This window comes from Ailuropoda melanoleuca, chromosome 16 (genome assembly GCF_002007445.2).
Source record: "Ailuropoda melanoleuca isolate Jingjing chromosome 16, ASM200744v2, whole genome shotgun sequence".
NCBI lineage: Eukaryota > Metazoa > Chordata > Mammalia > Carnivora > Ursidae > Ailuropoda > Ailuropoda melanoleuca.
In genome coordinates this window covers 5,387,419-5,412,684 of record NC_048233.1, presented here as the reverse complement: position 1 = coordinate 5,412,684, position 25,266 = coordinate 5,387,419, and the positions used below count along the sequence as shown (strand labels likewise).

The 25,266-nt window shown below is 42.8% G+C and overlaps 1 protein-coding gene across 5 annotated transcripts in view; it reads right to left on the bottom strand.

Annotated features, from left to right (window-relative positions):
- DYRK4 (dual specificity tyrosine phosphorylation regulated kinase 4) overlaps window positions 1-22,624 on the bottom strand; it is a 43,890-nt gene extending 21,266 nt beyond the window's left edge. For 2 of the 5 annotated variants that reach the window (XR_004621341.1, XM_034645581.1), the window contains exons 1-6: window positions 22,444-22,624; window positions 16,434-16,527; window positions 4,848-4,928; window positions 4,032-4,148; window positions 3,166-3,304; window positions 1,336-1,499 (exon numbers count right to left, since the gene is read on the bottom strand). Coding sequence is in view for 4 of the 5 variants with exons in the window: in XM_034645581.1 (XP_034501472.1) it covers window positions 1,336-1,499; window positions 3,166-3,304; window positions 4,032-4,148; window positions 4,848-4,928; window positions 16,434-16,527; window positions 22,444-22,481 (633 nt within the window). In the remaining variant the exon portion in view is untranslated. Of the gene's footprint in view, window positions 1-1,335; window positions 1,500-3,165; window positions 3,305-4,031; window positions 4,149-4,847; window positions 4,929-12,024; window positions 12,052-12,182; window positions 12,242-16,433; window positions 16,528-22,443 lie in introns of all 5 variants that reach the window. The other 3 variants (XM_034645580.1, XM_034645579.1, XM_011226483.3) reach the window with 3 other exon arrangements.
- Between the last annotated feature and the right edge of the window lie 2,642 nt (window positions 22,625-25,266).

Genomic DNA, 25,266 nt, shown 5'->3' with positions numbered 1-25,266 from the left:
GGTTGAGTTCCAATTTCAGAGCGTTGTGGTCTGAGAATATGCATGGGATAATTTCAATCTTTTGGTATTGGAAATTCTTAACCAAAGATCCATTAGCAACACACCCTTCTTTGAAACTTTTATGTATGTTCAGGGTGCCTTTTCTGGAATGAGGGCTTACAGCATATATCAGACTCCCAAAGGGATCCTTGGCCTAAAAATGTTGAGAACCAGGGCACTAGATAGAGGATTTTTACCAGAAACTCTAAATCCTTCTTTCTCAGAGTGTGACCTAAGGACCAGCAGCATGGGCATTGCCTGAAAATTTTTGGAAAAGGCAAAATCTCAGGCTCCATCCCACACTTGCTGGATAAAAATCCACATTTTTTTGCCTAAATTCATACTTATTTATTTATTTTTAATAATTATATTTTTTATTATATTATGTTAGTCACCTTTGCATCAAAACCCGGGGATGTACTGTATGGTGAAAAATCCACATTTTTAACAAGATCTCCAGGGGATTTGTGTGCATAGTAAAGCTTGAGAAACACAGCTCTAAATACTCCTAAGAAACATGTCTTTTCTATGAAGCCATCAAAGGCCAATTTTGTCTTCTTTAAATGTAACCATGTTGTGAGGAAATGTCCAGGGGAGGACATTCCCAGCAGCCCAATCACCTGGTGGACTAAACATCATATGTCTGACATCTTCAGAAGTGGAAATTTCTTTCTGAAGCAAAAGAGACACTTTCCACTGCCCAGATTTCACCTACAAGCTGGTAAGAGGCACCGTCCTGGCGAACCCCAGAGATACAATCGGAATAGGAGAAGGAGAGATCCATCTTTGCTAGGATCCATCTTTGGGAAATTGAAAGGAGTCAAGGGCTAGGTGCCAGGGACTACAGTGACAAGAACTTTTTTGGTTGTAGAGAAGTGGCATTCAAAATGAAATAGAGGTTCATGTGTGGGCTTGTGTGGAGGAGAAAAAAAGAGGATGTTGGGGAGACTGTATCTTATTTCATGGAGTCTAGCCCTTCCAATGGGTGAAGGGCTATGCAGAAAAATTTGCCCCGGATGTAAACCTGTTACCCCAAATACTCTTGGAGAAAAATCAGTACTCTGTTAGCAGAGTAGTTTGTATATTAATTGCCTATTTTCCCATTTTTAAACATGACATTTCTTTGGTTTAACATTTACTAGACTCCTTCAGGATGTCTAGTCTGAGATGTATCATCACCAAAGCTATTTTAAACACACACACACACACACACACAAACACCTTTTTCCTTTCCAGACTACTACTTGTCCCTAAGCCCCAGGGCCCTGGAGTTACCACGACCTACTCCCCCATCACCTTCAGATAGGAGCCGTGTTCATCATCGAAACTTGTTTTACTGAACTTCTCAGGAGTCACGTGGAGCTTCTCTGCTTCAAGCCCCAGGAACCATAGCTCCGTGTAGCCCAGGATTTCACTTTGCTCATATGAAGATAGCTGGTTCTTAAAAAACCTTAGGGCCTCTGTGTGAAAGACACTATAGTTGTCAGTTGAGGCAACATGGAGATTTACCCAGGGTCCTGATGATGGAGCCCCTTCTAGCTCATGAGCCAGTCACTCCTTTCATCAACTAGGTAGCTTACTAAGGACCATGTGTCTTGAATCTCACAGGGCAGAAATATAAAGGATAAATGTTAAGGTGTTGTACAAATCAGGAGGGAAACACAAAGGAAGGGAAAGGGAGAAGAATTTAGCCCCCAAAAGCTATGGGTTGCAGCAGCATGGGTAAAAATTTGAGGAGGAAAGCTAGTGTCAACAGTAGTATGTAGTTACAGCAGCAGTTTCCAAGTTAATATTGTCTGAGGATATACAAATAGTTTATCCCACGAAGGTCTGCAAACCATAACATCTTCAGAGCCAGGCAGGTAACTTAAGTGCAACTTTAAAGGCCCAGAAAGTATTCCCACTCAAATCTGCAGCCAGGCTGCAAGGAAGAAACGTGTGTTTGCTCTTCTCTATCCTTCTCTGGCCAGACCCCATCAGGCGTTTGGTGTTTGATCTGGTGGCAGGGGGGTGGGATTCAAACTTTAAGGAGATAAACTGGAGAGTGCTAAGAGTCAGTCCTGGGGGTTGAGGGTGGAAGGGGAAGGCACCACGTTATCTGACAAACTGCTGAAGAGCTGGAGAAGAAGCTGCCAGAAGGAACAAAGACATGAGAGACAAGACCTGTGTGAAGGGCAGTCATGTGAAAGCTGAATAAGGTATATTCTTGGCCCAGAAGACAGAACGAAGACCTAAGAGAGCAAGGAGGCAGATATGAGCTCTGTAAAGGCAGAACCAGCTCAAGACTGAAGTGATCTCCTCATGGGTGGTTCCTAAGATTGTTTAAGAAGAGAAGGGACAGCAATGTCAAAGCTGTGGGTAAAGAGCTCCAAGCGTCAGATAGTGTTGGTGCAGTGGGTATTGGTTCTCTTCCTTTGAATTCTAATAGCAAATGAATCTCTGAACCTTGTGTGGAGTTGGGTTCCTGGCCCAAAACCTATGTGTGATCTTTCAGGCCCAACCACAGGTAATTACAAAAGTTTCCTGGCAGGGTTCATGCGGAAGCTGCCCTCCCCACACCAGCATTGGTGCAGAGCCAGTGCATGAAGTCTCTGAAAAGTTGCAGTAAAGGGCTCAGGTTCACCTGGGCAGTCATACACTTATACACATCTACATTCCTAACCCAGGAGCTCCTATTCAGACATCTTCCTTGTGTATTTCTGCCAAGATGTCTTTATGAAGAGGAAGAAGTGAGACATCAAGACACTTGCCCTACTCTGACTCAGTTCTCAGTACATTTCCACTCCTGGCTCTTCCCCTCCACCTCTCCCTCCCCATCCTGTGTAAAATGACAGGAGACTTGTTCAACTCCCTAGGCAGTGAGCTCTGACTGAGCTCATACATATGACCTGGAGTGGTGCCAGTTCATGGGGGAAATGGAACACTGGGGAACTGGTGTTTCCCCCTATTTATCCTCTTGCTTATACTACACAGTAAGTGATGAGAAGCTTACTGTTACTATCATTTTGGCTTGTTGCCTTAGTTGACTTCTCCAACACCTGGGAGCTTAACCCTCTCTGATTCAGCTCAGCTTATGACACCTTGACTCTAGGACCAGCCCCACCATACCCTTCCCAAAAGGCATACCTGCCGCTGTCAGAGGCACCTTGTGCCTTTTTGGTGGTTTCTCCTCTGGCTTGGGATCTTCGGTTTTACTGCTTGAATGGAAAGGCATTTCTGAAGCCTTGAGTTCAGAGGCTGGTATCTGATTGTGACTTTGATTCTCCTATCCAAACAAAGAAACTTGAAATTAAGGACTGCTTAGACTTCTCCTGGGTGCCACAAACCATTGATCAGACCAAGAACACCCACCTCCAGCCAGACTCTTCTCCTACCTTTCCACGGAGAAAATGATAATTATCAGACATTAGGTTTTCTCAGTCTTCATCTCAAAGGAAGTATCTGTCTCACTCACAGTATTCTCTGTGAGACCCATGCACAGTACCATATGCAGTTGACAACCCCAGTGATATCTTACTCCAGGAAGAAATGGGAACAGTTCTTTTACTACTGCTCTTGAGAAGGTCATTTCCTAACTAGATAAAGTGATTTGCCCAAGGGCACAAACCCTTGAACTTATGTGTCTATAATACCTCTTTAACTTGGCACTTTCTTATGTTATCTCTTTTGTTCCTTGCACAAAAAACGTAGGGGACATTGGAGGAAAACAATCATTTCATATGCTTCTACCATTTATACACCAGACACTTCATTCTTCTTTCCCTCAATGAATCCTCATGACAACCCTATGGAAAGCCCATTTTGAAGATAAAAGAAAATTAGTGATTTATTTGCTAAGGTTTACATTCATTGTAAAGAGTAAGAACAGGACGAGAACCCACTCTTCAGGTGACATTGTGCTTTTCCCACCATCCTCAGCCTTTCTAAACTTGGTTCCAGACCAAAGTCTTTGACCTGCCTGCTCAGGGCCATGTCCATTGCCTTGTACTCACCTGATACAGCAGGGGTGGCTTTAGCAAGATTTTGTTGCTGATGTGTGGGAGGTTAACCATGTTCTTCTTCCCCTTGGTATCCACAAAAGGGAGTGCAGTAATGCTGGTGTTTGGATTCTATATAAGGAGAAAGTGGATAAGGTGCAGAAGCCTCAGGCAAGAACTCTATGTCTCCAGGGAGTCATTTCTCCCAGCTCCCCTGCCACAGCAAGAATGAGTCTGAACCAAATCCGGCCTAAATCTGTTTTCAAAGCTCTTGTAGAGAAAAGCAGAGTGGTCAAGCAGATGAGTTCTGGGTTTGAATCCCCGCTCCACTGCCTACAACTGTAGACCCTGAATAGGTCACACAGCTCTTTCTCTAAGCTTCAGTTATCTCATCACTACCATGGTGACAAAAATGGGATCTACCTCATAAGGCTTTTGTGAGGTAAATGAGGCAATTCATATAGCGTATTCCATAAGTGTTAGCCATTATTATCATCATTCCAATATCTTACCATCCTAACATGGGGAAGCACTTCCTACTATATGATGTACATCTCCCTTGGTGCAACATAAGCTCGCATTTCCTCTACACTATTGATTTGACCTCGCTTGGATCCCTGCTCCCATGCATTGGTTGATTGATTACAAAAGAGGGAGTCTGTCAGTGAATAGCAACATTGAAAATTGTGTGGAGATGAGGCATAGTGATGTGGATAGAGCATATGCATCAAGCTATGCTGTGTTGACGAAAAACGCCGCTGAAAATCTATTCTGGCTACCCACCTACCTTCAACCTTTCCTAGAGGAAAGACACTAAGCATCACTCCCCACCTTAGGCAAGAATTGAGTCATTCTGAGGTTCTTGAGCTTGGAAGATGGCTTCTGGGCTTGAACCAAAGGCTTACTCTCAACCTAAATCAAGTAGAACAGTATTGGAATAGTGTTTAGCATGCTATCATCTCAAACTATTGAGACATATTTTGCTTCATTACAACAATCAAAATACAGTTGAATCCAGCTCTCTTGATCCCAAAGCTAGAAAGAACTAAGAGAGGCCTAGAGAAGTACTAGATGAATGTATGAATGAGTGCATATTCAAACAAGTGGTCTTTCTGGCAGTGCTTATCCTGGATTGACTTGTCCTATGGTTTTCATACTTTAAAAAAATCCATAGAACCCTTTCTTCAAATAAAATCTTAACTAGGCACCCTGGACAGGGGAAGAAATGAAAGCTGAGCTGCTCTTTCCAAAGAGAAGAAATTGCCCATAGTCTTGCCCAGGGACTCTTTCTACCCTCAGAGTGGCTCTGAAGGTGCCCTATTGGAACCCACTAGAATATGGGAGTCCACCCTGAACACCAGTGACCTGATCAGAAGAGACTTCACATCTAGAAAGAGGTTAGGATGAAAAGACCAAAACAGCAGAGCTGGGTCCCCCAAAGGGTGGCAAGCACACCATGAAAGTATGTGACATAATTGTGTGTGATACAAGATAACAGTTATCTAATGTTCATACATTTATTTTAATATCCATTTGAAAAACTATAGCACTTTAAACCTATAACTTTACTATATAAAATGAGGCTGAAAGTTAAGTTAAAAAATGTGAGCATTATGTAGGTATGGCAAAAACCATGCAGGTGGCACTGAAATTACTAAAGTTTATAAAAACAGGATACAGTTTGAATCTAGGTTCTTCCTTTGAAGAAGAACTCATCGGTTCTTCTTCTTCCAGCCCCCTCTTATGAAACTGAATGAGATTTATCTGAGACACTGCTGGTGCCAGACCCACCCCAGTAAAACTTGGTATACTGGCCACACTGAAATAGGAACTGGGGACAGTACTTCAACTTAATATCACCCAGCACACCTAAGCCCTCCACAGAGCTATAATGATGGGGACTATATAGAATAGGCCCTCTTGACCTCCTAGAATAAGGACATGATCTAAGGGAGAAGGGAGTGCATAGAGCATGGCTAATGGCCTTAGACCAAACCAATTTGATTGGCTAACATATAATAATGCAGGATTTGATTGTCTATTGAATGGACAATGATAATATCTGAGCAAATAATGCAATCACAAATCTCACGGAGTCCCAACTTCTCATCAAATAAATCTGCAGGGATTAAAACTTATAATAGTCATCAACAATGACAAGCTGGCACTGAGAACAAATTGGGGAGACTGGACAGACCAATGAAAAGTATATTAACAAAACACAACTAAATACCAAAGGGCACGAACAAATGAGTGTCAACAAAGAAGAGATCGCTGCAAATGCAGTCTGCCCAGGAGGATGTGAGGAGGCTTTGTGGAAAGGGTGTGGCTTAGTCTGGGCTTTATCTGGGAGGAAGGGTAGAGAGTGTGCTCATTAGGTGAACAGTATCTGGGAATGCTCTGAGGGTCTTCACTGCTTATGATGGCTAAGCTGGAGCAGAGGGTACACTGGATTGTGGAAAGCACTGAATGCTAACCTAAGATATTTGGTCTTTATCTAATGGCCAATAGTGAACCACTGACAGTTTGAAAGTCTGGGTGTTACATATGCAGAGCAGTACTTCAGAAAGACCCTTATAGCAGCAGTGTGGCATAAGATAATGATCACAGATATGAACCCTGACATCAGACCTTAGTTTTGAATCCCAGATCCACTACTCATTAAGTGGTTTGAACTTGGGCAAGTTATTAACTTTTCCTCATGTAATATAGAGATAATGACAGCACCAATCTCATAGGATTGTTATAAGGACTAAATGAGTTCATGTGCATAAAGTACTTAAACCAGTGCTTTGTATATGCCAAGGGTAAGTGTTTGCTAGAAGTAATTCTCCTCTTTTGTAAAATGGAGAGCAATTTTTTGGTTATTTCTCATGAGAAGGGAATACATGGACTCAGAATTGATGGCAAATGAGCAAGATGATGTGCAATCTAAAATGGTTAAAGGCATCGAGGATGTTTAACATGAGGGAAGATAAAACAAGACAAAATGTCTGAGAGGTTAACAATTCTGATACTGCCATACATATATACTAGAATCAAATGACTAAATAAATAGATTGTAGATGACAGGAACCAGGTTTCCCATGTTGGATTGAAGATTTATAGATAATCAAGGTCATCATCAACATTACTACCATGTGATAATGGATTAGAGTCGGAGACATTAGTAGGAACTCATGTTTAACCCAATGTAGTTACAAATGGTTGCATATAGAAAAATTTATAGATATGTGTATACGCAAGGGTTAATGCATGCACTTGGGTCCACACACCTAGACACAGACACACAGACACACTTTGTTAGCTTTAGAGGTCCTAAAAGAAATAACACCCCCATAGAAACAAGCACACCTAACACTCACAACTTGGTTTCTAATACCATTCTCCAGTAAAAGGAATCAAGTCTCCTTGGAGAAATGATTAATTCTAGGACTGGGTCAGGAAATGCACAAGATGAGCCTGGAGCATCTTCTAGTGACAGAAAGTAAGGAAGGGCTTGGAAAAAAAAAAAAAAGAACCCAAATTGATTAGAGTGTGTCAAAAGGGTACAGGAACCAACTAAAAGAGTTCCCAATGGCCAAAGTTGAAACAATTTTAGCAACAAAATAAAGTAGTGTTGGATTATAACTCAAAGTTTAAAATAAATATTTATGAATCCATACTGATGTAAATAAATGATTTAATAAAGAAATAAATAGGGGAGAAGAAATAAATCTCCCATGCAGAAGAGTTCCTAATATATTATACAGACATTCCACCCTGGGCGGGGGGAGCACAACTCCCCACTCCTTAAGAGGTGCGTAGTGACTGGTTTCCAAAAAGTATAGCATGGAAAGGAGGGGGAAAAGCAACTTTACAGGAGAAACTACACAAACACTACCTCACCCAGGTAATCTAGTCAGCATCAGCAACCATAAACCAGGTGGATAGTATGTGCCATTGATATGATTGATGAACAAGGCACTTTCCCTCAAGTAGGTTTCCTCCCAAAGCCTACAACGCCAATGGCAACATGAGAAAAACAGACAAATTCCAACAGAAAGGCGTCCTACAATATAGGTGACCAGCATGCCTCAAAGCTGTCAAGGTCATCAAAAACAACGAAAGGCTGAGAAACTGTCACAGCCAAGAGGAGCTTAAGGGGACATGACAACAAAATGTAATGTGACATCATAGATAGGAACCTGGAGTGGACAAAGGACATTAGGTAACAAGGAAATCTGCCTAAAGTGTGGAATTTAGTTAAAAATGTATCAGTATCTAAATTTTAAAAATCTTTAAAAAAATAAGAATGGGGTGCCTGGGTAGCTCAGTTGGTTAAGCATCTGACTTGTGATGTTGGCTCAGGTCATGACCTCAAGGTTGTAAGATCGAGCCCCACGTCCGGCTCTGGTGCTCAGCAGAGAGTCTGCTTGAGATTCTCTCTCTCCCTCTGCCGTCTGTCCCACACCACACTCACATGCATGTATTCTCTCTCTCTCTCTAAAATAAGTAATAAATTTTAAAAATCTAAAAAAATGTATCAGTATCAGTTCATTACTGCAACAAAGTACCACAACAAATATAAGATTTTAATAATAGGAAAAGCTGGGTGTGGTGTATGGGATGGTATATAGGAACTCTATTATCTGCCCAATTTTTCTGCAAGTGTAAACCTGTTCTTAAATAAGTATATTAATAAAACAAACAAAAAAACTCCTGAAGGGAGGGGTAATATCAGAAGGGCTGTTGCTTATGACTCAGTATAAGCTTGTTCTACGTGATCCGAAGGACAGAATAAGATCAAAGTGTGGAATTTATAAAGAGGTCATTTCTAGCTCAATATAAAGAAGGATTTTCTAGAGCTTAGAGCTGTCCAAAAATGGCATGTGAGTCCTTATGAGCTAGTGAGCTCTCCATCACTGATAGGGCCAAGTCCACCTAATAAGCCATGTGAGAAATGTGTGTGGACTCAGGCGGTGGGCAAGATGTAACCTTCAAAGTCCCATTTCTCTGTAGGACATTCAGGTGACCCTTGGGAGTGTCTTGAGTGGATCTTTCATCCTCTCATGGAACCAACACTGAGAACCATCGTACAGAACAGTGCTTCCCAACACCATGCCACACTATAAAAAATTATCTTTGTGTGACAACTTGGGGTAAAAAGAGGAAGCAGCTCACAGACAGATGTTACCAACACAGGGTTCCAGCTGCCCCAGGCTTGTCTGCCCCAAGGGTTGCTGACCTCTACATCCATGACACCTCTACCAGTGTGTCACACAAATATACAAACTTGCTGCTTGTCTGTCTCCAGCAGCTTCCTCAAGAGGGACGCAGTGCTCCATAACAGCATTTCATTCTATCACAGCATCCCCAGGAGGCAGAAAGAAGAGGGTGTGATCTCCTGCATGCATGGTGGCAAAAAAAGACTTTTTCCTTTAAGACCAGGAGCTTCGTAGCACTGTTCTGTGGTCCCTCTCTGACCTCTGAGCCAGTGTAACAGGAATCTCTAATAGTCGTGAGCTCTCTATCCAAATTTAGAATCCTCAGGATAAAAAGGATTTTATGCACAGGGGTACATAGCATAAGCAATGATTCCTATGCTATCTAAGACCTGGGCACTGGCCTGAGGCTGGAGAAAACCTCTAGAGGAGCCAGGAGATAAAAAGGCAGGGCATCTGAGGATGCCACTGGGGCCCTTTCGTGGCTCCTTTTTGCGTGTATCACTGTTCTTGGAGGCCTCCTCAACAACCAGAACTGAATTGTGAAGCTCCTTTATTTTCTAAACTTCTTTTTTTTTTTTTGCTATTATAGATTTTTATTTTTTATTATGACTTCTTATATGTGCAGATCAAAAGAAGGGAGGTAGACCCCTTTGCTCACAAGTGGGCTCAGATTGCTAAGATTCTCCACATCTAGGCCCACATTCTAATCTTGGGATTCCCCTAGGGTCTCCAGGTATGCTCGCCATCACTGGGTGATAGACCCAGAGGGTCCAGTCACTGCACCAACGTGCACGGTGACAAGGCTGGTTGATCAGAAGTCTGGTATCTCAAATCTTGACCCTGGGCCCCTCCTCCAGCTCTCTTATGCCTCTGTCTTCTGAACTGGAGACTCTTGGGTTCTCACACTTCTTTTGTTTTTTTTCAGCAAAAGAAAAAGTCAAATTTCTTCTCACTACTTTGTAAAAGCCAGCTCATCTTTCTCAAATAAAAGCTGAGTTCAGCTTAAAACCTGATTCAGAGGAAGGTGGGAAAGCTGAAACCCAGCTGCTCCACCCCCCACCCATGTTCCCAACAATCGGACAAATTGCTGAAAGGTGCCAAACTATTCCAGTTGCTGATTCCTGTGACTTGGACTCAAGGATTCTTCCGGGAACACCTGCTTCCTGCCTCCCCAAGCTGGGATGATACCTGGAACCAGAGTTCAGATGGACCTTAGTGATGCATTCATTTTTACCATATTTACTGAGGATATCTATGTGTCAGGCAGTATGCTAAGCACAGATCACAGATTACAGGGGTTTCAAATTTCCTGAAAAGCTCTTAAAATACAGAATCTTCAACCTGACCCCAGACTACCTAGTGGTGGATCCCAGAAACCCATATTTTTTATAAAGCTCTCCAAGTGAGTAATGCACAGCCAGAATGGGAGCCACAATCTAATGCCCTCCCGTCCTTTGGAATTAATTTCTCCCCATTCTGAACTTGGTTTTCCTTTATGTCCTTGATATTTATGTATCCTTCCTGATTTTTTTGTGAATCCTTATCTCCCCTCAGCAAGAGTCTATGGCAACAAACATGAGGCTTCTCAAGAGTATTCCTTCTTGCTGGTTCATTTAGGGGTCCCCACAGTGCCTAGCCATGTGTCAACATCCATGGCATCCATAGTCACAAGAGCATGGACTGAGCTGGGACTGGGCATATCATCTTCCTTGCTGGGACAGTGGGATTAGTTATAAGCTCTTTCTAATCAAGGCTGCCTCCTTGTATGTTGTCTCAGGGAGGTGCCTTTGTTATGAATCTAGATTATTCAACACAAGCTGGCTGCAGTAAGCACAACCTCCCACTTATAGGACTGAATGAGAATGTTTTCACAAACTTGCAGATTGTCATCTATGATTTCCTACCATGGGTAGCATAATTATGTGAGAATGAAGATATTCATCTTCATGAATACATCTGCTTTCTTTTGCCAGACTATAAAATTCTTTAATAAAAGATATGAGTCTTATCTCAGAATTCTGAGCCTTAAATATTTGCTAAAGGAAGGAAGGGAAGGAGGAGGGAGAGACTGAAGGAGCAGGAAGCCCTAGTCCTTGTCTTCAAAGACTTAAGATGACTCTAAGCCATCCGGGAAACAGCTGAGCTTGGACTTCAGCCTCTGTTCCTGGTTGGTAGTCCACCCTCTCCCCTGTGTCTCCACTTCCTTCTCCTAGTGGCTTCGATTCCCTCCAGGGGAACCAGAGCAGTCCTGCTCCCCAGCACTTCCTTTTGGAAGGAATGTCTCCTAATAAGCAAATGCACATAAGAGAATTCCCTGCCAATGCCCTCTTCTCAAACGTAACTGCATTTTCAAAGAGAAAGCCTAGAAAAGAAAGTGTTTTGATGCAAATAAATGAATCTCTACTCACAGAAGGTTTCTGGGCACTAGGGAACTAGATAAAAAGATTGTTCATTTTAGGAAAAAAGGTCTTCACAAACCCTATCAGACAGGAGCACATTCTCATCATCAATCACATGGACCTATAACTTCTATGTCATAATGGAGGACAGAAGTGCACACAAGGGTGAAATCTCCAATCCTATGTCTTGCGTCAGTGCCCTCTCCCTGGTGGCACTGTTCCTTCCTCTTCCCTACTTTGCATTCTCCTCATGCCAAGCCCCCACCCTCAACATGCACAGTTTACCCATGAATCACAGGAGAGTATATTTCCTGCCCCCTCACCAAGAGCTAAAGGATAACAGAGTCTCTTTGTAGGGCTAGTTAGAACAGAACCTCGAGATGCGCTGTTTCGTCTTATTACCTTGGACAGAGCCCTGGATGTCCTCATCTGCAAAGTTCAGGGAAGAAAGCAATTGGACTCTCAGCAGGCATCAAGGCTGCCCTGGTCTCCTGCCCCTGCGCCACCCAGATGTTTTAGAAAGGCATACACCTCCATCAAAACACCTGCCTTGATCATACCTCGTGGGCTATTTTTCTATTTTCTCAGAAGCTGGCTCCTCCTTGTCTCTTCCTCCTCCCTGTTAAAAAAAAAAAAACACTCCAAGTGCATGATCAAGGTTGGGTGGGCAGATGAAGCTCATGTTCTGATATCAAATGACAGCTTCCTCCTTGTAGGCTCCATAATCCCTTCCCAGAAGCCAGAACAACCGAGAGTTCAAAACAAACGCATTAATGCAGAGAGAGGGTGTGGCAAGAAGAGAGAAAATAAATCTTTGGGGACTCTCTACAGAACACAACAAGTTTGACAATTAGGCCCGTCAGAGCACTGCAGAGAGCTGGGAGAGAGACAGTTGCTAGGCTTCTCACATCCCCAGCTAAGGCATTAAACTACTATCGCTGTACAGATATTAGGCAAATTGCAGCATCTCTCCACGGCCACTTCTAGCTAAGATTCTGCCCTGAAAGCCCCTTTGCTATGTGAGGAAGCCCAGATGTCTGGACAGAAAAGAGTAGCCTCCTGCTTATACCCACAGCCAAGTCTGGACTCAGGAGACCCATTAGCAGAGTGAACGTGGCCAGCCACTGTCATCTCACTCATGCAGTGTCCTCTCTGGAGTCCTGCCCACTAGGCTATGTCTCTGGTGAAGGTGGAGGAAGAAGAGCCTGGCTGTCCTTAGGGCTTAAAGGAGGGGCAAGAGCATGAGCCTGAAAGCCCAGATGCTTGGAGACATTTTCTAATGTACCTAGTGCATGATCTTGGGGGTGACATTTCCCTTTTGGACTTCTGTTTAGTTGAGCTTGGACAATTACACTGCTGAAAGCCACCTTAAGGAAGCTGTAATCAAATGCCCTCATTTTACAGATGGAGAAAGAAGGTTATCCATGTCATCAAGGTGTTAACAACTACAAAACTCACCCAAGTATAAAAAGTTATCAATAAGGTATTTTACATTCATTTTCTCATACCAAGTCTTTGAAATATGATGTGTATTTTTCACGTGCAGCACACCTCCAGTTGGACGAGCCCCATGTCAAGGGCTCCATAGTCTCACGTGGCCAGTGGCTGCAGTATTGGACATTGTAGTTCCAGAGGGCAAGGTGACAGTAAACAAGTAAACAAACAAATACACAATATAATTAGAAAGGGTGGTGAGTGAAGGCCTGCCTAAGGAGGTGGTCTTCAGCAATTAAGTGATTGGAAGGATAGAAGAGAAATAACAGAACAAGCACCTGTTATTCCAGTGCTGAAAATAGAAAGCCTGCTTTCAGAAGGCTTAGGATGTGCTCTGCAGGACCTATTGTCAGAAAAACTGTAAAGTAACACTCTAAATTAACAGAGTCTTCAGTCCCAGAAGCGGACCACGAGGCAACACGTTTTCTTTGAGCAGAGTTACAGAAAAGCCAAACATCTTGCAACATACTCACTCACTGAGATAACTGAGGTCCAGAAGAGAGGATGTTCCCTCTGCTGGCAGTTTGGATAAATGCTAACTTGAGGCCATTTTCCTCAAGTGCACAGAGATCCTATGTCACTGGGAGCCAATGTGAGAGCTCTGTAACCTTGCCTGGTGAGCTGAAAGCAAAGGACTCCCTGCGGAGATCTCTCCGTAGCAGGTGGCTCTTTAATATTTTACTGTGTTTTAGCACATGAACAGGAACATTTTTTTAAATTTTTTTAATTATATTATGTTAGTCACCATACAGTACATCCCTGGTTTCTGATGTAAAGTTCGATGATTCATTAGTTGCGTATAACACCCAGTGCACCATGCAATACGTGCCCTCCTTACTACCCATCACCAGCCTATCCCATTCCCCCACCCCCCTCCCCTCTGAAGCCCTCAGTTTGTTTCTCAGAGTCCATAGTCTCTCATGCTTCATTCCCCTTCTGATTACCCCCCTTCTTTATCCCTTTCTTCCCCTACCGATCTTCCTAGCTCTTATGTTCCATAGATGAGAGAAATCATCTGATAATTGTCTTTCTCTGCTTGACTTATTTCACTTAGGAACATTTTTTAAAGCATCATATACTACTATCTAGACAACCACACTGTTGCCTTAAATCAATTATTAAAAACAACATTTTAAAAACTTCCTTAGATGAAACACTACCAAGATCCATATGTAAAATACTTAAATATTTAATTATTATTGTAAGCATCATAGTTATAATTTATAGCATTAAATGCCATGAGGTAAATATAAATTATTATCAATTTATTTAAAATATTTTTTCAACACTTGCTTGGGGCAGTTGATATGCTGAGACCCATAGCACTCTCATCATCAATGTTTTTTAAGGTGAAGACATTATAATTCATTCTTTTCATCCTCCAATTAATATCATATACCTATTCACTGAAATTCAAGATTTCATGTTCTGAGAACAGTAACTTGTTTGCTTTTCCCTACTTAGGCCTATTCAGCTCAACTGGATGAAAAGTCCACTGGGAAAAATGAACAGATGGTGAAAAGACATTTATTTAGGGCCCATAAGAATAATTACAAATGTAAAGACAATAGCGATAAGTTTAGATAGTATTTTTATTTTTTATTTTTTAAAAAGATTTATTTATTTTGAGAGAGAGAGAGAGAGAGCATGCACACATGAGCCAGGGGAGAGGCAAAGAGAGAGAGGGAGAGGGAGAATTTCAAGCAGACTCCCCGCTGAGGGCAGAGCCTGACGCAGGGCTTGATCCCATGACCCTGAGATCATGACCTGAGTCGAAATCAAGAGTCAGACACTTAGCCAAATGAGCCACCAGGCACCCCTAGAAAGTATTTTTAAATGGTATTGTCAATTGTTGGCTGTTACAAAAAATACATCAGTGAATTTGTCTTCAATGTGATTTTTTATATTATTTTTAACAATTCCTATCATAGCAACTGTAGCAGAATATGCTTTCCTTAAAATTAATATAAATATATTATAGAATTTTGTAGGGCAACATTTAACAGAGTTGACGCTATCAGCAATAAGCGTGAAACAGAGTGGTTAAGAATATGGGTTTGCATTCTGTCTGCCACGCAATGGTTATGACAATGGCTGCTTAACTCCACTTGAATCTCAGTTTTCCCATTTGTAAATTGAGGATAATAATTGTACTTGCCTCTAAAGTTCATGTGAGAGTCATCCAAGCACCCAATAATATGAGCTCAAGCAGGTAAAAATATATATATATAAGTTGTAAAATTCGTGATGATTTTTCTAAGTCATGACCAAGGTCATCTTGTTTGCATAATATGTTTAAATTTTAACAGAATGTTGTCTTTCTTACAGTCTTGTTTTGCTATAGATTTACTCTTTCAAATATTTTATATTTTTTGCTTTGTCAAAAGAAATGTTTTAGGAATTAATAGATTTTTGTGCCTGTGAATCACAAAATAATGGTTTTTGTTGTATGTGGTAATGGCAGGGGTAGGGCTGGGGGCAGTGGACTTTGCATTAGGATCCATTTTTATGAGTTATAACGCTGAGGGAGAGAAGGTGAAGGTTAAATCAGGAACCCTGTTAGAGGAGGTGACCTAAGAGTCATAATTTTAAGGAGGTGGTGTGTGATACCCAGGGAGGAGAATTTTCAACAGGCCTCAGATAGGCTATTGAACTGCAGCTCTTCCAATTAGTGACACAAGCAGGATACAAAGTCAAATCTGAATGCCGTGGGCTCAAGTTTACCACAAAATTTTCAGAGCAAAGATCCAAATAATATGATCTTTTGAGTCAGGTGTGGAAATTCAAACTGAGGGCATTAGATGAAAAAGTACACCTGATTTAGAAGTAATCTTGTAGACGGTGATTCACAAAACTACCTTTATGCTGTGGGGTTTCACTAGTTTTTGAGGCTGGGTAAAAAGAAAGACACCATGTCTGTGTTAGGGGAAAAAAAGAAAACCAAAACACACAGACCTTTTCTGGAAATGTTTGGAACCATTCTGGGACACGTCTGGTGTGGTTCCAGAAATACAGAGCACAATACAAGATATCGTAGAAGAGACGCAAGTCCAGGGCCTCTTCAAACACAAGCCACCTGTTCGATGAAGGCCTTGCAGTCCTGGAGTTCTGCAACTACACTCTGGCCCTGCAGCCAATGTCCCTCCAAGCCCACCCAGACCTGGTCTGCCAACCAGCCCAGTCCATCCACATCTCTGGAACTTCCCCTCACCCTGTCATCAAAGGTGCTTAGAGGACAATGGTCACTCCTGGGTTCTGGGTCCCCAATTCTTCATGATGATACCTCTCCTGCCCAAATGAAATTCAAGGATCTTTACCTTCCCAGGGTGGAGATTCTGTTTCTTTCTTGCTTTCAAAATTGGGAAGGTTGTCAAACTATAGTTCCTTGGTTTTTTAGCATCCATGTTAGTCCTGCAAGAGGAAGAGTAAAAAGTACATTGGTAGTAGGAGCAAACTATAAGTAATGGCCCCTGCATCCAGGGATAGGAAGAACTCAGGGCAGGCTTGGAGATAAAAAGTGGCAGGCCTAGGGCGCCTGGGTGACTCAGTTGGTTAAGCATCTGCCTTTGGCTCAGGTCATGATCCCAGGGTCCTGGAATCGAGTCCCTCATCGGGCTCCTTGCTCAGCAGGGAGCCTGCTTCTTCCTCTGCTTTTGCCTGCTGTTCCCCCTGCTTGTGCTCTCTCTCTCTCAAAAATAAATAAATGAAAATACTTTTTTTAAAAAGTGGCAGGCCTAAAAACAGTGGCTGAGTCTCTACTAACTCCTTTTTCTCCTTCCTGGTGGCTGATGATGTCAGGAGAGGGGGCGTCTTGGCATCAGTCCTCGGGTGCTCAGGGCAGAGGGAGACAACAGCCAAGGAAGGAAGATGATCTAATAAGGTGGCCAGCAGTTTAGGACACCAAACAAAAAGACCCATTTTCTCTAGCTCACTGCAAAGTAAACCATTCTCTTAACACAACCACTTTTTGCTCTGAAAGATACATATATTAGCAGTTACTCCATAGCTTAATGCCTACAGAAAAAGAAAAGGGGACAATGGATAGAAATGCTGTGCCTGGGGGTGCCTGGGTGGCTCAGTCGTTAAGCGTCTGCCTTCAGCTCAGGGCGTGATCCCGGCATTCTGGGATCGAGCCCCACGTCAGGCTCTTCCGCTGGGAGCCTGCTTCTTCCTCTCCCACTCCCCCTGCTGTGTTCCCTCTCTCACTGGCTATCTCTATCTCTGTCAAATAAATAAATAAAATCTTAAAAAAAAAAAAAAGAAATGCTATGCCTGGATCTCATTTAGCCATATTCTTGCACATTATTTATTCAGAGCAGAGCTGTACGAATAATGAACTCATTGCAAGATGAAAAACTAATTCCCATTAAGTTTATGGAATCTGGTTAAAGTGGTGATTTATGTAAATAGAAGAGTCTAAGAGGCTCTGACGCCACTGTTACACGCCTGTTCCATTAACAGACAGCTGCTGGAATGCTGCTTTGTGTCCCTTTGAAGTTCTTTTTCTTCCTCTAACTCTATCAAGAGCCAAGGGAGCCAAAGATATATGAACAACGACAGAACAGGGATCAGTGCAAATGTTATCCTGGCTTCTGCAAACCACTCCATTGGTAGGTTTTTGCAGACCCTATAATAAATGGTGAGAGCATCACAATTCTGAAATTATTCAGAGGACTCAAGAAAAGTCCCGCCCACTATTATCACAGCATAATCTTGAAATACCAGAAATTACTTGTCTATATGTAATGAGAAGTTAAAACATATGGCATGTATGTATTATAGAATATGAAGCAATCACTTTAAAAAATGAACTAAGTCTTTATGTGTGCCTATAATGTATTGAATAAAAACAGAACAATATGGGGGCACCTGGGTGGCTCAGTCGTTGGGCGTCTGCCTTCGGCTCAGGGCGTGATCCTGGAGTTCTAGGATCGAGCCCCACGTCAGGCTCTTCCGCTGGGAGCCTGCTTCTTCCTCTCCCACTCCCCCTGCTTGTGTTCTCTCTCGCTGGCTGTCTCTATCTCTGTCAAATAAATAAATAAAATCTTAAAAAAAAAAAACAACAGAACAATATGTATGATTCCATGTTGTTTAAGAAAAAAATGAGATGGAGGCACCTGGGTGGCTCAGTCCATTGAGCTTCTGCCTTTGGCTCAGGTCATGATCTCAGGGTCCTGGGGTTGAGCCCTGAGTCAGGCTCCCTGCTCAGCGGGCTCCCTGCTAATCATGGAGTCTGCTTGTCCCTCTCCCTTCACCCCTCCCCCTTGATAGTGCTCTCTCTCTCTCACTCTCTCTCTCTTCTCTTAAACAAATTAAATCTTTAAAAAAGAGAGAAGAAAACAAGATGTCTGCATGTCTTAATCAGGTATACTGAAGAATAAAGAAAAAATAAACTAAAAATAGTTACCTTTGGGGGTGGAACTAGGGGAGGTAAGTGAGAACATGAATTTTAACACACACACACAATACAAAAAATTCCTATGCAAAAGTAAACAAAATCTAATCACCAAGATAATTGCTCTGATAAACCAGACATAGCCTCTGCCCTCAAGGAGAGTTCATTATCTAGGAGCAAGACACATGGAAAACAGGTCATTACAATGCACATGATCAGGGCAGTAATAGAGGCCAGTGCAAAGAGCTAATGGAGCACACTGCAGGGGGTGAGGAAGCCTTCACACCTGAGCAGAGCAGAATTGTCCTTGAAGAATAAACAGGACATGTATGGAGTCAAGAGCGGATGGACTAGACTGTGCAAACACAACAGTATGAAAGAGCACCGTCTTCTTTAGAAAGTGTGAGCACACAGACCTTGCCAGTGGAGGGCCAGAGAGGTGGTTAGACTATAAAGAAAGGGTTGCATGGTCCATTCTAAGTCTGACAAAATCAGATTTGTACTTAGGATCCTCTCTTTGGCAAAACCATGGAACAAGGTTTGGAGGAGCTCAAGTAGGAAGCTCTCTTGAGCCTCTGGGCAAGAGTTGATGAGGACCTCAACCAAGGCCATGACGGTGAGGACAGAGTGGAAGTGGGAACTTGGGAATAATTTGGGAGACAGAACTGGTAGAATTTTGGACATCAATTTGATGTGAAAGTTGTAAAATCCAAACACGGGGTAAGAATGAATACAATTTTTCCTGCCAAGGCTCCCTCCATCTACCTCACAGGGACATGGGAGACCGTACAAGTCCACATGCATCTTTGCCGTAAGTGGAGCTCTTTCCTCTATTTAGCTTCTGGTGCTCTGCAGGTGAAGAGAACATGAAGACCTGAAGAATATGTTGAGGCATCTTGGAGTCTAGTCTCACTTCTGCCCACAGATAGATTCTGAGCAAGTCATATGCCTTGTCTATACTCCGTTTCCCCATTTGTCAGGTGACGGGATAACTAGAGGACCTCTGATGTCCCTTCCATTTTCCATTTCTAAACTTCTTTGATTCTAACTTTATTAAATACTGCCAGATTGGAAAAGTTCTGTTGTGACTTATTTCAAAAGTTCCCTTCTTTGGATAATCCTGTGGTCATCAGAGACTATCTTGTGCCTTTTTTCCCTCAGAATGCATTCAATCTAGCTTTGATTTAATCCATGGCATGTAACCTATGTTCAACGCTTCACAAATGCCACTTTTTATCCTCAAAAAAAGTGGCGAACTATGAGAATGTTTTATATCTTGTTTATAACTGCTGCATGAAGGGTTAAAGATGATAAACTCTTCTCAGAGCTAGAGTGATACTGCTTTGAGAACTGAAACTAAAATTTAAAAGTTCCTATATTATTTTACATGAAGATCAGTTTCCCTACCTCTCCAGCCTAGATCCATTTCCTTCCTCCAATTTCAGCACTTTTGTGTGGAGATCATTTTGTCACTTGGTCAACAACTTGAGTGTTAATTATTTTAGGGGCTTACATTTCATCTCATCTTAATTGTGAATCTCTTGGAAGCAGGAATGATGAGCTCGGATTTTATTTTATTTCTTACAGTCCTCCTTGGGACAAGGACAATGGCTTGTCTGCTGAAAGCTCTTGGTACAAATGTGAAGAAAGAGACAACTAAGATAGTTTAGATTAATTCGTCAAAAAATTTGAGACCACCATCTGAATGCCGGAGACTGTGTTAAGCATGGGGGACTGAGAGATAAGTAGAATAGAATCCTTGCTTTCAAGGAGTTCAAGGTCTGGTGGGCATGGCAGACCCAGCAACAGTGGGCCAGCATCATTGCATACATAGTATTTTATACATAATGCCTTATCTATGTACACCAATCTTCAATGCCCAGAAAGGAAATAAATCTTTTGAGGTTTACCTGTTACAATTTCAGTATTTCTATTGCAGTTGTCAGGCAGCTTGATCTTTATGTCCTGGAGAGCTACATTTGGGGCAGAAATTGTGGCAGTGTAGGACTGGCAGGGACTCCCCTTGCATTTCTGTGGACAGGAGATAATGTGCCCAATGTATTTAAGTCACTCTCACTGATGCAAAGAGAACTCCTCGGTCCCTCTGCAATTATCTTCGAAACTCTTCATGGTCCATGGATTCTTGGAGCTGGAAGAGGTTTGGGGAGCCATTCATCCATTTTCCCACCCCAGCAGAAATCCTCTTTAGAGTATCCCTGGCTTTCATTCAGTCTCTGTTTGAATATTCCTGTGACGGAGTTCACTGTTTTTCCAGGCAACCCATTTCACATCTGGCTGTTTATACTATGGTTGGTGCTCAGCGAATGTTGGTGGGAAGAAATGATATAGAGCAACGTATCCTCCACAGATACTTGCTATCCTCTGCAGAGCAACGAAGAACACATCTACCCTCTCTTCTACTCCAAGAGCTCTTGAATATTCAAAACAGTGCCTCTCTGCCTCCCTGGCACCTACTCATCCCCAGGCATTCTGTAGTTTTATTTCAAGCACATCTTCGTAGGATAGAGCATCCAGGCTTGACAGACAGAACTTGTGTTGTGACTGTCCTTCTCTACTTCCTAGCTTTTTATGACCTTGTTTTAAGCAGCTATGGTTTCCTAGAGTCTAGATTATGTACAGGCAGCGAGATCTTTACATCACTCACCTGGTCACTATATTTCTATTAATGAAGCCTAGACCAGTATTTGCCCTTTTTAGCTGTCAAAACACACTCGTGTTAGATTTGGGATCAGCTAAAACCATGGGCTCCCAGCCCTGGATTCTCCACAAGTTTGCATAGTGTGTATTCTAGCCAAGTTCCTGATACCAGTATGGAGCTGGAGTAGGCAAAGTCAAAGAGTGGCTGTTATACCACTCGAGACTCCTTTCAGGTTTATCATTACCCTCTTGATAAGGACTAAAACCGAGAAAGGAAGTAACAGACATAAGTCCCAGAACCAATTAGGCACAGTCCAGGTTTGGAGAATTCCTTGGAACTCCTAGATTTCACGTACTTAACACATGTAAATCCCTTGAGCAAGACTGGCAGCAAAGGACACATTGGTCCTTTCATAGTTTGAACTTTCTGTAAATGGCTTTGCACCTTTGCCATGTCTCCACTGACGCCTTAACAGTAAAGCTTGAATTAAGATTATTGACCACCAGTCATTTAAAACAGGTCAGAGGGGTCACAAGTTGCTTAAGACCTGAATTGGCTGGTGGACATTTCAAACATAGCAAGTACCACAAATCAACTACAGATTAAAAAAAAAAATCCAAATTTTGCATTGTTCATCCCCCTTTTAAGGAAAATATTGTTACTACGAGCATTACAGAGTGGCAAGTACTACCCAGAGGGCAAGTGATGCTGTGGACATACGACAATCGATCCACGCTCAGCTTGCAGCTGTCCTGCATTGGGCTCTGGCTGAGCACAGAGGCTGCAAGCGGACGGACTGGGCCAGGACCGGCTGGTATCAGCCACATCCCTAGTACAACCACGTGAGACGTGGGGTTGTGGGCTCACTTTTGACTTCCAAGAGGACCAGCCACTCCCTGAAGATAAGGGGGAATAAAGTTTTGTGCCCCACGTTGTCAGGGCAGAGTTTGGAAGCAATTTCAGGAGAGGTCTTACGAGTTCCCTAAAATCCATCTCTCCCCACCGCGCACTCAGCTGAAGTCAGCCATGCAACTTTCTGTTAGGAGCAAACTATATGGATGTCAGGTTGTGAGGATGCGGCCCTTCAGAGCACTTTTCCTCCGGTCCGCGCTCACACCCGGCCCCTCTCTCTCCTCCCACCACATTCCCCTGCCATTTTGCATTCTCTGCACCTCTCTTCACCCCGCTCCCCCCACCTTCTTCCCCCGTCGCCCCAGACGCTTCTGCCCCACCGCGGTCCCTTCCGCCCCGCTAGAGCACCGCGCTGCCTTACTTGGCTCGGGCGCCGACAGGAGGTGGGAAAAGCTGCATCGGGCTGGCGCAGACTGCCCGGCGGCCGCTGCGGGGCGCTGGCTCCTGCCCCGGATCGCGCCGGCCGAGGACCACGCCCTCCTCCCGTCGCTATAGAAACGCCGGCCGCCCTTTTTGTGACTCGGGCCGAGAAAGGACTTTGATCCCGTCCCAAACCACCGTTCGGATCAGCCTAAAGAAACCTCACTTTCCCCCCTACTCCGATTCTCTCGCCCCAGGTAGAACTGGAGGATATCCCAAGGATGGGCAGATTAGAGTTCACCGAACTGCCCAGGCTCATGAAATTATCCCTACTTCCTCCGTCTTCCCAAAAGTTTGTGGTTTCTGGAAGCTCATGGCAAAAGTTCTGGATATAAAGTATTCATCGGATGAGCACTTTTTATAGCATTGACTCTGCATCAGGTTTTAAATGCATGAAAACTAAGAAAAGTTCTAGCTGAATCACAGTAGCGTGGCCTGGAGGAATATCGTCTGGTCTATGGAGGAAACAAGACATCCGAAAAAAGCTTTTAGAAAGATCTGAGTTGAATTTGAGTCTTCAAGGCCAAATAGGAATTAGCAATGTAAAGCTGGCAAATAAGAGCCAGTGTAAAGGCCCAGAGCTAGGGGACCACATGGTATCTATCACCTGTTGGCCCTGTTAGGTGTGGCAAGAGTCAAAAGTGCATATGGGCCGCATAAGACCAGGTTGAAGAAGCAGACAGGGGACAGCCAGATTTGAAATATCTCGTGAACTAAACAGGCTAGGGTGTATGTATGTGGATTTTAAGCAGAGGGGTGTTCATGCCTGGATTTTAGAAAACTTTCTGGCAATATGGTTATGGAGAGTAGGCCAGAGTAGGTTAAGAATCAAGGCAAGGATGCCTGTTAGTAGTGAGTGATGATGTTTCAGAGTAAGGGACAGCAGGTGGAAGAACAGTTCTCAGCAATTTACAAAATGGAAGAGAGCTCAGTGATTGGACGTGAAGGGCAGAAGTGCCCTAGGCCCTCCAGTTGATGGTGGTGCCATTTACTAACAGAAAATCTAGGAAGGGAAACACGGAGGATAGGAAGGATGTTAGTGATTTACTGATGACTTATTGCATCAGATTATCAATGGACCAGGCTCTTGTGTGGAGCAAGATCTGGGCTAAAAAATCCTGACTTGGCAGTCACTGTCACATAGGTGACCATTGGAGTGTGAAGTCACCTAAGTGAAAGAAAAGAAAAGAAAAGAAAAGAAAAGAAAAGAAAAGAAAAGAAAAGAAAAGAAAAGAAGAAAGAAAGAAAGAAAGAAAGAAAGAAAGAAAGAAAGAGGGAGTGGGAGAGAGGGAGGGAGGGAGGAAGTAAGGAAAGGAAAGGAAAGAAGAAAGGAAGGAAGGAAGGAAGGAAGGGAGGGAGGAAGGAAGGAGGAAAGAAAGAAAGAAAGAAAGAAAGAAAGAAAGAAAGAAAGAAAGAAAGAAAAAGAAAGAGAAAGAGAAAGAAAAGGGCAGGGGAAAAGTATGGAATCACACAGAGTAGGGCACTATGGTGGAAAGAGTGGATGTAGGTGACACAAGGTTATAAAGCTGCCAAATAATGAAGAACAGGTAGGCATGTAGGGAGAAAACTACAAAAGAATAGTGTCATGTGAGCCCAGGAAATAAAATGTATGATGAATAGGGTCTATAAGATTAGGTGAGAAAAACGTACACTGGATTTGACAACAGAAAGGTCATTATTGCTTTTTGCAAGGCCAGTTTTAACATAATCTAAGATAATTTTTAGTACAAGCTATTACTTTGAAAAAAGATTTTATCTATTTTAGAGAGAGCAAACATGAGTGGGGGAGGGGCAGAGGCAGAGGGAGAGAATCCCAAGCTGACTTTCCACTAAGTACAAGCCCAATGCAAGATCATGACCTGAGCTGAAATCAAGAGTCAGAGGCTTAACACTGAGCCAAGCAGGCGCCCCCAAACTTATTTTGAATAACACGGAGGAAATTGGTTTATCAGGCTGGTGCCTGATGATTAATCAGTTATATCAATACTTAATACAGGGTAGGCTCTTAATAAATGTTTACTGTTGAACTGCACCATACAGAGCACCTTAATATCTTGTAACTGAGTACATGTTTTAAGAAGGGGATGCAGTGGGGTAGGTGAGGTGGTAAATGACAGTATAAAAATATACACAAGAGAGGCGCCTGGATGGCTCAGCAGTTAAGCGTCTGCATTCGGCTCAGGTCATGATCTCAGGGTCCTGGGATTGAGTTCCTTGTCAGGTTCCCTTCTCAGCGGGAAGTCAGCTTCTCCCTCTCCCTCTCCCCCCCCCCCCGCTCATGCTCTGTTTCTCTCTCTCTTTCAAATAAATAAATAAAATCTTAAAAAAAATAAAGTGACCAGTTGCTTTTGGCGATTATACATTTTTCGTATATATATATATATTTTAAAAGATTTTATTTATTTATTTGACACAGAATGAGCGAAAGAGAGATCACAAGCAGGGGGAATGGCAGAGGCAGAGGGAGAAGCAGGCTCCCCCTGAGTAGGGAGCCCGATGTAGGGCTCTATCCCAGGACCCTGGGATCATGACCTGAGCCGAAGGCAGACACTTAACTGACTGAGCCACCCAGGCGCCCCCGGAAATGCTCACTTAAATCACAATTCTAAATTCCTTATTTTCACATTAACATAGATGTTTCTATAAACCAAGAAAAACTGAATAATATTATACATGTTTTAATGGTTAACATGATTTTTTTAACAGATTTCATTTATTTATTCATTTGAGAGAGAAAGAGAGAGAGAGAGACCTTGAGGAGCAG